We start from the raw sequence: 13,351 nt of genomic DNA on the forward strand, positions 1-13,351 counted from the left end.
GTGGCTGGCCATTCTCTGAGGCCCTTGCTCCAAGAGATGGATGGGATCAGCCAGAGGGAGCTCCCTCTCTCCGACTCATGTAGAGAACCGTAGGGATTGAGGTCAGAGGTCACTCTCCCCGTAGAGGGCACTGGAGAAGGCCACATAGTCCAGGGCTCCACCTGGAGCCCCGGAGCCCTTGTAGGGTGTCATACGATGGATGCAGTACTCGGCCTGCTCAGCGGGGAGTTCCCGCCGCAGCTCTTCGGGAGTGATGTAGTTCTGGGGGAGAAAAGGTTGTTGAGGACCCACAGATCCTGTTCCCTGTCCCAGCCCGCCAGCCCCCTCCACCACCTGGGACTCACCTTATCTCCTGCCAGGATCTTGAAGGAGGCCACAACTTGCTCAGCTGTGTCGGTCTCAGCTGTCTCTCGGGTCATGAAATCGATGAAGGCCTGGAAGGTCACGACGCCGGCTGCGTTGGGGTCCACCATGGTCATAATGCGAGCAAACTCCACCTCTCCCTGCAGGGATAGAGGCCGGGCACCGTGCCCATCGTGGGTGCTAAAGCCAGAAGGCTCCTCATGTCCCCTCCTAGGGACTGTCCAGCTTTGGCTTGACAACCCGGGTTACAAAGTGCTCTCTTTCCTCCATAGACTGCCTCAGCCTTAGCTCTGGCTTTACGGGGAGTCCCTTCTATTAAGCTGAAGCCTGCATCCTGCCCCTGGCGATGCCCCCTATTGCCCTTTGACCCTGATCTTTTTCTCTGGAACTCTCTGTAGTGCAGTTTCTCTGGGTAAAAATGTTGCAAGCTCAGGCTTTCAAGTCACATACAACCAAGTCCCAATCCTAGCTGTGTTCTTGAGCAAGTTAATTTTTTTTTTTTTAAAGATTTTATTTATTTATTTATTTGAGAGAGAATGAGAGACAGAGAGCATGAGAGGGAGGAGGGTCAGAGGGAGAAGCAGACGCCCTGCCGAGCAGGGAGCCCGATGCGGGACTCGATCCCGGGACTCCAGGATCATGATCTGAGCCGAAGGCAGTCGCTTAACCAACTGAGCCACCCAGGCGCCCATTGAGCAAGTTAATTTACCTCTCTGAGCCTTTGATAGCCCCTACGTGAAATGGGGTCATTCTGCCTAGCCCCAGTGGGCGTGATGAGGGGGAAATGAAATGCATGTGAAGGTGGGAGGGATACAGTAGGTGATCACGATGTAGGGGAGAGGCACTGATGGGGACTCCTGCAATGCAGTTGGGGGCACTCACCAGGTCATAGCCCATGGAGATGAGGCAAGCCCGGAAGTCGTCAGGCTCCATCATCCCGTTCCGCTTCTGTGGCGCATGAGTAGATATCAGACTTGGTCATCCAACCCCACCAGCCCCCAGGTCCACCACCCCACAGAGCTGGGCCCCTGCTGACCCGGTCAAAGTGGTTGAAGGATGCCCGGAACTCGTTGAGCTGCTCCTGGCTCAGGCCCTTGGCATCTCGGGTCAGTACCTGGTTCTCCACCTCATTGATAGTGCGGGCAATGGAGGTGAGCAGCTGCTCCCAGCCTACGCGGATGTGCTGGAGAACGGGGGGGCAAGCCAAGTCAGTGGGCGGCCGGTGCCTGGCCCCTCGTTCTAGCCTCACTCCCAGTCCATGTGTGACCCTGGGCAGGTCTTCCACCCTGTTGGGCGTTAGTGTCTGCCAGCAGCCCTTCCTGCCTTGACGTTTGATGACTTACTGTGTATTAAGTGTTGATCACCCAGTTGTGGCCAGTCCTGGCCTGGCTTCAGACTGCTATGTGACTCTGGACGGGTCACTTTCCCTCATCTGATCTCAGTGTCCCCATGGGCGCATTGGGGGACCTGGCCAAGCTGAACCGGGGCCCCTCCTGGGGCAGACGTGCCGGGTCCAGCCACGGCTGCCCCGGGCTTCCCCAGCCAGTGCCGCCTCCCCGCCCCTTCTAAGCAGGTGCCTCTCACCTCCATGCTGTAGACTGTGTGCTTGTTGTCGAACACCAGGCTCTCCTGCAGCAGCTGGTGGTCACCCTCCAGCCGGTCAATGTTGCTCTTATAGTTGATGATGTTCTGCTCCTGTTGCCGCAGCCCAGCCATCTGTTCTTCCAGAGAGCCGGCCGTCCCTGTGGCTAGGCGGCCCACCTCCTGTCGGGGGGCCCAGGCAGGATGAGAGCTCCCAGCTCCCTGTGGCCCCGGCCCTGGCCTCGCTCCCCCAGATGGGCCCCACCATCCGAGCCGTACCTCCACCTTCCCCTGGATCCAGGGCCCAATGGCATTGGCTTGAGCCGCAAACTGTCGCCGGAGCCTCTCGTTGAGCTGCTGCCGGGCAAGTTCTTCCTGCAGTGTCTGGTCACGGCTGGGCACCAGCTTTCGGACCTGGGAGGAAGGGTGCTTATGCCTGGGGCAGCTCTGGGAGCCAGAAGATGGCTTTGAGGGGACATGGGCTCCAACCCCTAGCAGAGCTGCGGCTACTCTGAGCCAAGAGGTCTGGGCTTACGTGGACAAGCTCTTGGGCAAGTCACACGACCTCTCTAGGCTTGTTTCCTCGTCTGTAAAATGGGGCCAGTGATACGACTGGTAACTTACTGTAGTGGTTTTATAAAGATGTCCACACCCCAGGCTTAATTCCACTTCACATCGGGCCCGACAGGAAAATGCTGCTGTTAAGGCCATTTTGCAGCAGAGGCCATGACAGGCAGGGTGACACATCCAGTGCCCCACAAAGGCTGTGACAGACCCCAGATCCGAAGGTGGACTGGAGTCTCCATAGCTTGGGACACGTGAGGTTCCGGGGTGGTTAGAAAGCACAGGAGTGGGTGAGAAGCAAGGAGAGGTCACAGGCACCACTGACCATGTCCCACTTGGTGGTGATGTCCTGTGGTGTGAGGTTGATGTAGGGATTGGTGGAGCTGGGCCGCAGTCCGTATGTTTGGCAGATCTTCTGGATCTCACCCTGGATACCCAGGATGGCTCCTCGCTCTCGGTCAGCCTCTGGCAATGTAGCCTTGAATTGCTCATGTGCAGTCAGCAGGCTCTGGGAGCGACAGGCAGGACCCATGAGCAGCACATGGGCTGCTCCACTTCCCACGGGCAACGGCAAGGGCAACAGTGTGCTGCAGGCCACCCGGTGGGTCTGCTGCAGGCCTCCTGTCTGCCAGCCCAGCATTTGGGAACTGCGGTTTCCCAACCCCATTCCCCAGGAACCCAAAGAAAGGGCTGATGGGGTTCTAGGCCCGCTTCCCTGTCCCCCCCCCCCAGCTCCCCTCCCCACTTGGAACCCCGACATCCACCTGGGTCTCCTCCACCGAGTGCACCAGCCACACGTCTTGCAGGTCCTCCACGGCCCCATCCAGCCAGTTGTTGAAGGGTGCTGCCCGCCGGGCAAACTCCAGCTGCAGCTGGTCGATGGTCTCCAGGAGCTTCTCCATCCGCTAGGGGCCACGGGGATGGCGAGTCAGCAGCCTGCCCAACGGGCCCCTCACCAGCCTCTGGTCTCCAGCCCCCAGCTCCCTGGCCCCCAAACCCACCTCCAGCGCGTCCCTCCTCTTCTGGGTCAGTGTGCCCAGGTTGTCCCACTGGTCGCAGATGGCCTGGCAGCGGCTATTCACTGAGGCTGCCTCATGGTAGTCCAGCTCACTGGGGGCGAGGAAGGGGACGACAAGGGGGTCAGACCACAGCCTAGATTTCCTCTTGTCTGCCCTCCTGGGACTGGAAGCTGTGCCCCAGATGGTGAAGGCGCAAGGCAGCCAGGGCAGGTGTGGGTGAAGCAAGGCATTCCTGGGGGGTGGAGGTGGGGGTTCCAGTACATTCCTTGGGTAGGGGGAGCCTGCGGGTCCTCAGCTCCAGTCCTCTGGGGAGCTTCGATAGGGAGGGGGAGTGGGATTGTGCGAGAAGGGGCGGGTTTACAGGAGGAGGTGGGGAAGCCAAGGCTGATGGGGAGATTTTGAGCTAGCAGGCCAGGGCCTGAAGCTGAAGGGGGTGGCCAGGTTAGGGGTAGGCCACGGGGGTGGGGCAGCCCGAACATGGGTAGGGGAGAGTGTGGACCCCGCGATGGGGACAGGGTTACTGGAGGAGGGACGGAGCAAGTGGTGAGGGGGAAAGATGTGGAGGGAGAACTGTGGAGGGGGAAGTTTGCGGAGGGCAGTGGGGAGCAGGGCGGGCGAGGGGAGAAGCCAGGTAGGGTAGTTGTCCCCCGGGGGGCGGGACCAGCCGCGGGCCACGCCTACTTGAGCTCCTGGGCCAGCGCGGCGATGTGCTCCACGCGGTCCTGGTGCGCCGCCAGGTCGCTCTCAAAGGCTTCGTGGCGCCGCAGCAACGTCCGCACCTCCTGCAGGGAGGCCGACTGGTAGTCGTGCTGGCTCAGCATATCCTCCTTCCCTACTCGGAGAGAGGCCCGGCTCAGGTCACCCACCGGCGGCCGCGGCGGGAGCTGGGGTTCGAGCTGAGCTGGGTGACCTTGCGGAGTCCTCCCTCATCTGTGAAATGCAGGTGATTACACCTGCTCAGCCTATCCTCAGGGTCTGTTCTGCGATGCCAGACTGATAAGTGAAACTCCTGTTCTGGGCATGGCCTGTAAATGGCTTCAGCGTCCCTGATCCTGCACGTCTCAGGGTGGCCCTGGTACAGTTTGGGTCTTACTGGATCGCAAACTACCTCCCAATGACTCTGAGCCCAGTGAGCCCCCGACCTGGTTTCCTTAGCTCACCAGTTTCCCCAGAGCCTGGCACAGTGCCTGGCACTTGGGAGACCTTCTAGGAATATTTGTTGGATGAATGAATGATGAATGTAAAAGTGCTTTGAGAATGAATTACATTACACAAATAGAACCATAATAATAATCGCAGCCCCTACTATTTACTGAATGCCTCTGCATTTTGCAGAGACGCTAACAGGCTTAAAGATCCAGAAACCTCCTCAGAGTCCCATAAATAGCTGTATATTTAAGGAATTCTTGTTCTATCAAACCATTGTTATCCTTCATGCCCATAATCCATTATTAACGTTTGTTCATTATTTTTAGGCAGGGCTCATTTATTTGTAGGATTAAAATCCCTGATAGAATACAGAATGAATGTTTTCATACAGAGTGATATATCTGACTCATGCAGTTTTCTGCCATCAATATGCTCTGAGTCCAACATGAGTGCTGTTAAGGTTGGGGACTCACCTGCCACAGGTACAAATAAAATGCTACATGACCAATTAATCAGAGCTGACCTACAGAAGGCCAGAGCCAGGAGACAGGGGCCGGAGTTTACAGATGAAGAAACTGGGGCCCAGAGAGGAGCAGTGACGGCTGCATAGCAAGTCAGGGTGGTTCTAGAAAACAGGTCCCCATCTTCCCAGCAGAACACCTACTCCTGACCTGTGCATTTTGCCAGGACCCCCACCACCATCATACCAGTCTCCACCCACCCCAGGACAGACTCAAGCCCCATGAGGTGTACCTACCCCGGGTCCAAGCTTCGTGCAAGGAGGCCTTCTGTTGGAATTTCTCCGCCAGGTGCTGGAGCCTCTGCAGGCGCCGGATCTCCGAGAGCAGCCAGTCCTCATAGCCCTTCTCCACTTGCTCCAGCCCACGCCATGCGTTGGCGATGTCCTGTGGGGCCGGCAGAGGCACCTTCCATCATGGTTCGCCCATTGTACAGGTGGGGACACAGAGCCCCATGTCACCCGGAGGATGTGGGCGGGGGGGGTCACCCCCTCCCTGGCCTGGCTCACCGAGACGAGCTTGCCCTCAGAGGGCATGAAGGCGGGCCGGTGGCTCAGCCGCAGCTTGGTCTGCAGCGTATTGAAATTGATCTCCAGCTGGCACTTCTCCTGCACTCGGGGCGGCTTGTGCAGGCGCCGGTAGTCCCGAAAGTCCTCCAGCTTGCGCTGCATGGCACTCACGCTGGGCTCGCCCACACGGTTCTCCAGCCATGGTATGGTGCGGCGGATCCATTCCAGCAGCTGCCAAGGCCAGGCAGGTGCAGCGCAGAGAGTTCTGAGCTGGCCTGCTCACCCCGCCCACCCCTCGCCACCCGCACCCAGGCTGTGGCCAGAAGGCCAGGCCTCAAGCAGGATGGGGGGTCCCCACTAATCAGGGAAGGAGTCAGATGGTCAATGTCTGAGCCTGGTCAGGAAGCAATATAGGCTGGCACAGAGCAAAGGGCCAGGAGATTGCCTAAATATGGGTGAACAGATAAAGGGACGAGGGAGCGCATGAATGAATGAGTTCAGGAATGAATGAATGAGTGAATCCATGAATGACCAGGAGCTTGGATAGGCAGAAGGGGCAGGAGATGTGAAGATTGCAGGAGGAGGCAGGAGCAGGCCAAGGCCACTCTGAGGTGAGGGAGGCTCCACAGGCCCAGGCCTGGGCTGGCCAGGGTTGGGAGAGCACAGGTACAGGAAGGGGAGGGACTTCTTTGGCCTCAGACTCACCTCACTGGCAAGCTTCTCGTACTCCTGCATCAGCTTCTCATTCTCCTGGTTCACGGCCAGCACCTTGCAGATCCTATTGGCGGCCGTCTCTGCCTGTTGTGGGAGTTGGAAAAAATGGGCACTAGAACAAGCCGCTGCAGACACCCCAACCCAGCCTTCCTCTGTAAAGCCCTTAAAACCTGGGTCCATGCAAATAGGGCAGCACATCTTTTTAGATGAGGAGGGAGCTTCCAGGCCAGAAGCCTCTGCTCCTAAGTTCCCCAGAGACTGAGTATAGGCAGATGGGACAGTGGCACTCCCACCCATGTGGGACCCAGCACCTCCAAATGTTGGGATGCTACCACGGTTGGGCCCCTCGGTCCACACGCCCAGCCCAGGCAGCAGCAGCAGCAGGGAACGGGGGGGGGGGGGGGGGGGGGGCCTTACCTGCTCAGCCCCGGCGAAGGCATGGTAGAAGCAGGAAACGTAGGTCATGATGGCCTTCTCATCAGGCTTTGGGGTGTTCACGATGTCTAGGGGACAGCAGTGAGGTATTTATTGGCCAAAGCCAGGCTTGGAGAATGGGCTCACGCCCCTAACCAGACAGAGAGCTCCCTCGAGATGGGAGGGGTGGAGACATCTAGTCACAGCCAGAGATGCCAGCTACCCCAAACCCAGCGTCTGCCTCTTCCCTGAAGCCCTCTCTGATCACCCCAGGGCCCAGGAACATGTTCTCTATGGGGTGAGAAAAGCGCGAGGGAGCGGGTGAGTGAGCAGACGCTGCAGCCCCTGAGAAGCACCAGCCCACACTGCCTGGTGTCTCTAACCATCCCATCACTCTGTGGGTCCATCTGTCTGTCTTTTCCCCAAGTTCTCATCCATTGATGCCCACACATCTAGGGCACCGGACACAGTAGGTGCTCAGAAAACGTTTGCTGCCTCAGTTGACTAAAGCCTTGCTTGGGCAGAAGGACAAGAGGCAGGACCTGCCCCTAAGGAGCTCCCATGCTCCCAGGTGACCCAAATAACTGAGATATGAGGCAGAGGGTGGTGCCATAAGGGAAAAGGCAGGAGACGCTGCTTCCACTGGTTGGACAGGGGCAGGGGAGTAGGATAGAGGGCTCCTGGAGGGGGGGCCTGGGACAGGAAGGATTTTTACTAGAGGGTAGGTGGAGGGGGAGAGCATTCCAGGAGGAGGGAAGAGCAGGGGCAAAGAGGTGAAGGCTGTACCATGCCTCTGGTCAGTAAGTGGAGTCCTCGCTTCCTCTCACCTTCTGCATCCAGCATCCTAGGGATGTCCAAGTATTTCTCTGACACCTCGAAGGCAGTGTTTAGGTTGCCAATGGGGTCATCCTTAGGTGGGAGGGAGCAGCGAGAGGTGAAATGTCGGCCGCGGGCAGAGGTTGGGGAGTCGGGGTTGGGGGCAGCAGAGGCCTACCTTGCGCAGTTTGGCATAGTCGATGAGGTCAGGGCGGTGTCGGTGGATGAGAGCACAGAGGGCCAGGCCATCCTTCCAGCTGGACCGGGAGAAGGGCAGTCAGGCCTGGATTCAAGCTGAGGCTGTGTCCCACCCTCACTCCAGGAGCATCCCCATCAGGACAGCCTCATCAGTAAAATGCAGTCGTCTAAACTCCTTGGCTTGGCATCGGAGGCCCTTCATTACCAGATCTAGACCGTCTCCTCCAAGCGCATCATGATTCCTTCCCATACCCTGTGCTTGGGCCACACCAGTATCTGGATGTTTTTGGCAGCCAGGTTTTCGCTCACAAAGTTCTCTCTGGCTGGAATGCCCTTCCAGGGATGTCTCCAATGCGCGGGCGCGCGCTCAGGGATCCTCCCTCCCCCTCCCGGATTCAGTTCCACGCGGGCTGAGTCCTCCTACTCTCCGCCACCGTTCCAGGAGCCTGGCTGTGCCGGGCCCTTTCGCGGGGCGCGCGGCAGGGAGACCCCAGCGGAGGCGCGCGCGCACGTGCACGCGCACATGCCGGCTGCGGACAGACCTGGTGTGGAAGTTCTGCACGTTGACGTTGCGGTATGGTGCTGTTTTCCGCTGGCACCACAGAAGCAAGCCTTCCTTGGCGGAGGTTTCTGGGTGGGGATGTGGGGAAGTGTCGGCTGGGGAGGGGTCTGGGCCAGCCCTCTCCCCCCGACCAGCTTCCCCGCCACTCACCCTCCACAGAGATGTCCTGGATGGCGAAGCGGAGGATGATGGTCCAGATCATGCCCAGCGTCATCTTCAGGTTCCCGTCGACAATCTCTGTAGGGTGAGGAAAGGGGACAGGTTCCATCTGGCATTCAAGGCCCGTGCTGCCCCAGCTGCCTCCCTCCCCTGCTCCATTCCTTGGCCCTTGGCCCCCATGCCAGAGCTCGTACTTAGTCATTGTTCAATCATGGAACACCTGCTACTCCCGGGTCCTGAGCCAGCACTTAGGGCACATTTGCCCCTTAACAGTCCCTCCTATGAGGCATGGACAGTTAACCCCACAGTTGAGAAGACAGGCTCCCAGAAGTGGCTTGCTGACGTCAGGACGGCCCTCCCCCAGCCCCAGGGCCTCCCCCTGCCACCCCCTCACCTTCAGCACCGATGGACACCAGCTTAACCCCCTTGCTGGCAATGAAGTCCAGGGCCTTGTTGACATTGGCGATTTTGTGGAAGCGCATCTTGCCTTTGTCTGGCCTGGGCAGCCTCTCTCCTGGGTGTAAAAGGAGGGGCCAGGGGTCAAAGGTCACAAGAAGAAGCTGAAGACCTTGTCCTCAAACTTTCCCCTCCCCCACCACATCCCCTCCAGGTTCTCTCGTGTTTCCCCAGCTCCCTGGATTCCCCTAGGTCCTGGGGTCCCCATGCCTTGATTTGCACTCCTCACCTGAAATGACCTCCAAGAGCAACATGAGCTTGAGGCCATTGCGGAAATCCTCCTCCATGTTTTCAATCTGGGTGCCAGCCTTGCGCAGGTGTGAGTTGCACCAGGCAGTGAAGGTCTGGGGGCAGAGACAGCACTGAGACCCTAGCCCTGGGTCTGGGGGACATCGGGGTAGGTCTCAGAGCCCCCGCCCCAGAGTCAAGTCCTGGCTCAGCCACTGACTTGCTGTCCCTTTTCTCCCTGAGCTTTCGTTCTCCTGGAAAAGGACACATGGGCTCTAGGGCCCGCACAGTCCCAGTTTAGACTTGGGGTATGCCAGCTTTGGCCCGTCTCAAGCACTGGAGGGGGTTTTAGAAAATTGTAAAGCATATGCTCCAAAGTGTGGGGACCCTCTGACACACAAGGGCCAATGCAGGGTGATAACTGCCCTTCTAAGGCCTGCAAAATTCTGGACCAACGCCTACCCAGTTCTGAGGGTTTTGCCTGAAGGATTGTGCACCTGTATTACTGTCCTCTCAGCCCCACTGACCGCCCAGGGCTGTTGTGAATGGGCCTCCAAGTAGAACGCGAGGGTACAAGAGCTTTGCAAGTCATGGAGGACCAGCTGGGCACAAGGACCAGCCTGACCCAGTTCCTGGAGGTGACTGCCTTCCCCTCTCCCTAGAGTCAGCCTCCGCCTCAGCCTCCATCTGGGACGGGAGGGCTGCTATGCAGCTCTGTCTCTGTTGGGGGTGGGGGTGACCTGAAGCCTGATAATACATTTCCACCAACCTACAAAGCCCTCAAGCCCTGCGTTCTGCCATCATCTCTAGGGTCCTTGGGAGAGTCTATACTTGCGCTCCAAGCCCAGCTGAGATGCTCACTCACTGTGACCTGGAGTATGCCCTTTGCCCTTTCTTGGGCTCAGTCTCCCCATTTGCATAATTAACTGGCCAGACTTCATGATGTCCCAAGGTCCCTCTTCCTCCAATCTGGTAGGATTCTAGAATTCAGAGCATTCCCCACACCACAAAGCAATTAATCCTGGGAGATGACCGTGGAAGTTATTTGGAATTCTTTCCCTCACCCAGCTTCCCTTCCTGAGACCAGCTTTTCAGCTGCCCTAGGAGCTGGACATGAAAGATGATGCTTTAAATATGTGAGGGACTGTCATTGCTGAGGAAAAGGGAGTGAGCTTCCTATCACTGGAGGTGTATAAGCGAGTGCTGAACACTACTCGATGGGGCCCCAAGCACAGGAGAAGGTAGTTGGATTCTCCGTAGCTCCCTCCAGCCCTGGAGTCTGAGATGCTCTAGGTCTAGATAAAGCAGAGGGAAAGGCGGGACTGGGTGGGGCTTCCATGGTGGAGGAAAGGGCATCCTTCCATTTGACAAACACGAGTTAATAAGATGTAGTCCCTGCCCTATAGGAGCTCACAGTCAATCAAAGGGTTGTGTTGGTCTGAGAAGTGCTGGGAGAGACTAGTGTCAGGGAGAAGAGGGATTCAGATCAGGTGGGGGACCTCTTGGGGAAAGCTAATATTTGATCTGAGCTGCAACGGAAAAGCAGGAGTTATTCGGACAGAGAAGGGCAGGCAAGGGCATTTTGCAGCCACACAGGCAAATGCTCAGCAGTGAGAAACAGCTGCTAGGTCTGTGGGGTTACAGTTATCTGGGTGCCACTGGAATGAAGCTGGGGGTGTTGGGGTATAAGTGGTGAGAGGCAGGCCGGAGGGGCGGCAGGGGCCAGGTCATGCACGATCTTGGGTGCTAAGCCAGGGAGTTTCAACTTGATCCTGAGGGCAACAGGGCATCAGGGAAGATTTTGGGCAGAGGGAGGTGGGCAGAACCGTGTTTTAGAAATCTCTTTCTGGTGGCAGAGTGGAGGCAAATGGCTTGGCAGAGCAGGGGGGAGAAGTGAGAAGATGGCGACTGGGATGGGGTGAGGGGGTAGGGAGGAGAGGCAGGGAGGAAGGGTGTCAGGAAGGGTCAGAGCGATGGGATAGAAACACTCTTCCTTGCTGAAGTATAAGCTTCCTAAGGCAGAGGACTTATTTTGTTTCCTGCTGAAGTCCTGACACCTAACACAGTGCCTGGCCCTGAGTAGGAGCTCCCTAAGAAATACTGAATGAATGTTTTGGGATGAGGTTGAATGAAGAGGACTCAGGCATCAGGCAGGAGCTGGAGGGAGACACCAGGGGGAAGGGCAGGTGTAGGGCGGGGCTAAGCTGAGTAGAGATGCTCAGGCTGGAGGAGAAAGAAACTCCGGAATGGCCAACTTCCAGGGATGCTGATTAATTTACAGAGCATCTACGGTTGTGCAGCCGTTGAATGAATGGATGAAGTGGGTGGCTGTAGGTTGGGTTGGAAGGGTATTCCTGATATTTTGTTAAATGATGCAGGCAAGTTACAGACTAGTGTGTGTCTCATGAAGGGCATGTGGACCTGGATCTGAGGGAAACCTGGTGGGTGCCAAGCAGATGGCAGCTGGAGCCAGGGGCAGGGATGACATCACTGGGAGACTGCCAGACCCAAGGACCGCAGCCCTGCTTGGAGACAGGTGCAGGAGGAACCAGAGGGGAAGCATGTCACCCGGGGCACTCCAGCCTAGTCAGCTGAGCCTCCCGGACTCTGGGGTCATCTCCTGTCATCTAACCCAGTAGAAGTGCTCTGATTCTAAATCCTAGGATTCTCAGATCCTGCAAATTCCACTGAGCACTCCTGTTCCCTGCCCTTTCCTGGAGACACACACTGTTGGCAAATGCTCAGCAGGGTCCAGTGACTTCACGGCGTCCTCCCTCCCCCTGGCCTGCCACTCCCCAAAGTCTCCTCACTCCAGCCCGGATCATTTTCTCTTTTGGGAACCCAGGTGTCCTGCCCCCTCCACTTGGGAAAGTCTGGGAGTGAAAATAGATCAGGGAGGGGGCCCCAGTGCCCTACAAGGCTGGGCCTGGGCAGCAGCTGCCCATGTGCCCCACTCCAGCTTCCCCAAGCTGCTGCCTCAGCACAAAGTGTCCATCTGGCCGGAGAGTCAGGTTACTGTGTAAGGGGACCCAGGCTCCCCTCCTCCTTGACCTTGTGGCCTTTTCAGCAGACTTAGGGCCCCTGGGTTGGGGGGGTATCTTGGGAAGGAGTGGGGGTGGGGCAAGCAAGGGGCAAAGACCCTCAGGTTTGGGGGGGGGTCCTGTTTTCTGACAGTATATGATTTGGGTCCTATCTCTGCCCCTTTCTGGGCCTCAGTTTCCTCATTTGACAATTGGGATGGAGTGGCAATGAACCCCAGGGTGGAGAGAATAGAGAGGAGAGAGTGGGGAGGGGTCTGGGATGGTTCTCTCCTCCCCCACACTCCCAAGTCCACTAGGTGCCGGCTGCAAGTCCTCAGGGTGGGGTCTAAGATATTTAACTAGAGAGTCAGGGGCCTGGGGAGAAAGATTATTTTCCCGACACCCCCCAAACTTGGATCTCCTGGGCTTCACCTAACCCCTTTTTGCCAGCAGAAGTGGGACAGTGGGCCCAGAGTAATGAACTCCCGGGGGGGTGGGACCCCAGAAACTCTCCTTGTTATCCTAAACCCCTCATGAGGGCTCCCAGCCCTCTCTTCCAGCTCTGGGAGACAGCAGAGGTCTGATGGGCCGAGCTCGGGCTAGGGAGTGGCACTCTGGGTCTAGACGGACTCTGCCCCCGACTTGCTGAGTTGCCAAGGACAAATCGCCCGGCTTCTCAGGCCTCAGTTTTGCCATCTGGAAATGGGTGAGCACTCACTTTCCGCTGCTGCTTCTCCCAGGCCGGGTCGAGCAGTAGGTCGCGGTCCCAGTCCTCCTCCTGTTCCATGTACTCGCCGCCCCCGCTGCCGCCCACGAAGGGCCCCTCCCCGACCCCCAGACCCTCGGGCTGCATCATCATCATCATCTTGCTCGGGCTCCTGGCTCCGCTCCGCTCGGCGCTCTCCGGAACACCGGGGCCGCGTTAAGTAGCGCCCGGCCCAGCCCCGGATCGAATTCGCACTAAATATGGGGGAGGAGGGTGGGGCCGGATGGGGGCGAGGGCGCTCGGGTCGGGACCAGGCAAGAGGTTGCCCTGGGACCAGAGGACTGCAGGATTTGGGGGCGCTGGGGTGGATCCCAA

At 58.1% G+C, this 13,351-nt stretch overlaps 1 protein-coding gene across 1 annotated transcript; it reads right to left on the reverse strand.

Moving 5' to 3' along the window:
* Positions 1-102: 102 nt before the first annotated feature.
* On the reverse strand, positions 103-13,135 carry ACTN3 (actinin alpha 3). The gene is made up of 21 exons (XM_021685091.1): positions 12,989-13,135; positions 9,252-9,366; positions 8,961-9,080; positions 8,558-8,644; positions 8,388-8,475; positions 7,826-7,904; positions 7,659-7,740; positions 6,835-6,920; positions 6,409-6,501; positions 5,704-5,934; positions 5,434-5,581; positions 4,209-4,359; positions 3,510-3,618; positions 3,273-3,413; positions 2,834-3,016; positions 2,224-2,358; positions 1,948-2,127; positions 1,400-1,546; positions 1,246-1,311; positions 345-503; positions 103-261 (listed from the first exon to the last, which is right to left on the reverse strand). Exons 1-21 carry the CDS (start codon positions 13,133-13,135, stop codon positions 103-105), a joined length of 2,706 nt encoding a protein of 901 aa, XP_021540766.1.
* Positions 13,136-13,351: the final 216 nt, after the last annotated feature.

This window comes from Neomonachus schauinslandi, chromosome 11 (assembly GCF_002201575.2).
Source record: "Neomonachus schauinslandi chromosome 11, ASM220157v2, whole genome shotgun sequence".
NCBI lineage: Eukaryota > Metazoa > Chordata > Mammalia > Carnivora > Phocidae > Neomonachus > Neomonachus schauinslandi.

Excerpts from the sequence above, each read along its gene's own strand:
- ACTN3 (XM_021685091.1), bottom strand. The coding sequence starts at position 13,135 with ATGATGATGATGATGCAGCCCGAGGGTCTGGGGGTCGGGGAGGGGCCC. Across the intron at positions 6,921-7,658 it reads TAGGATGCTGGATGCAGAAG|ACATCGTGAACACCCCAAAG; the intron begins GTGAGAGGAAGC and ends GCTGTCCCCTAG. Across the intron at positions 1,547-1,947 it reads ACACAGTCTACAGCATGGAG|CACATCCGCGTAGGCTGGGA; the intron begins GTGAGAGGCACC and ends CCCGTTCTCCAG.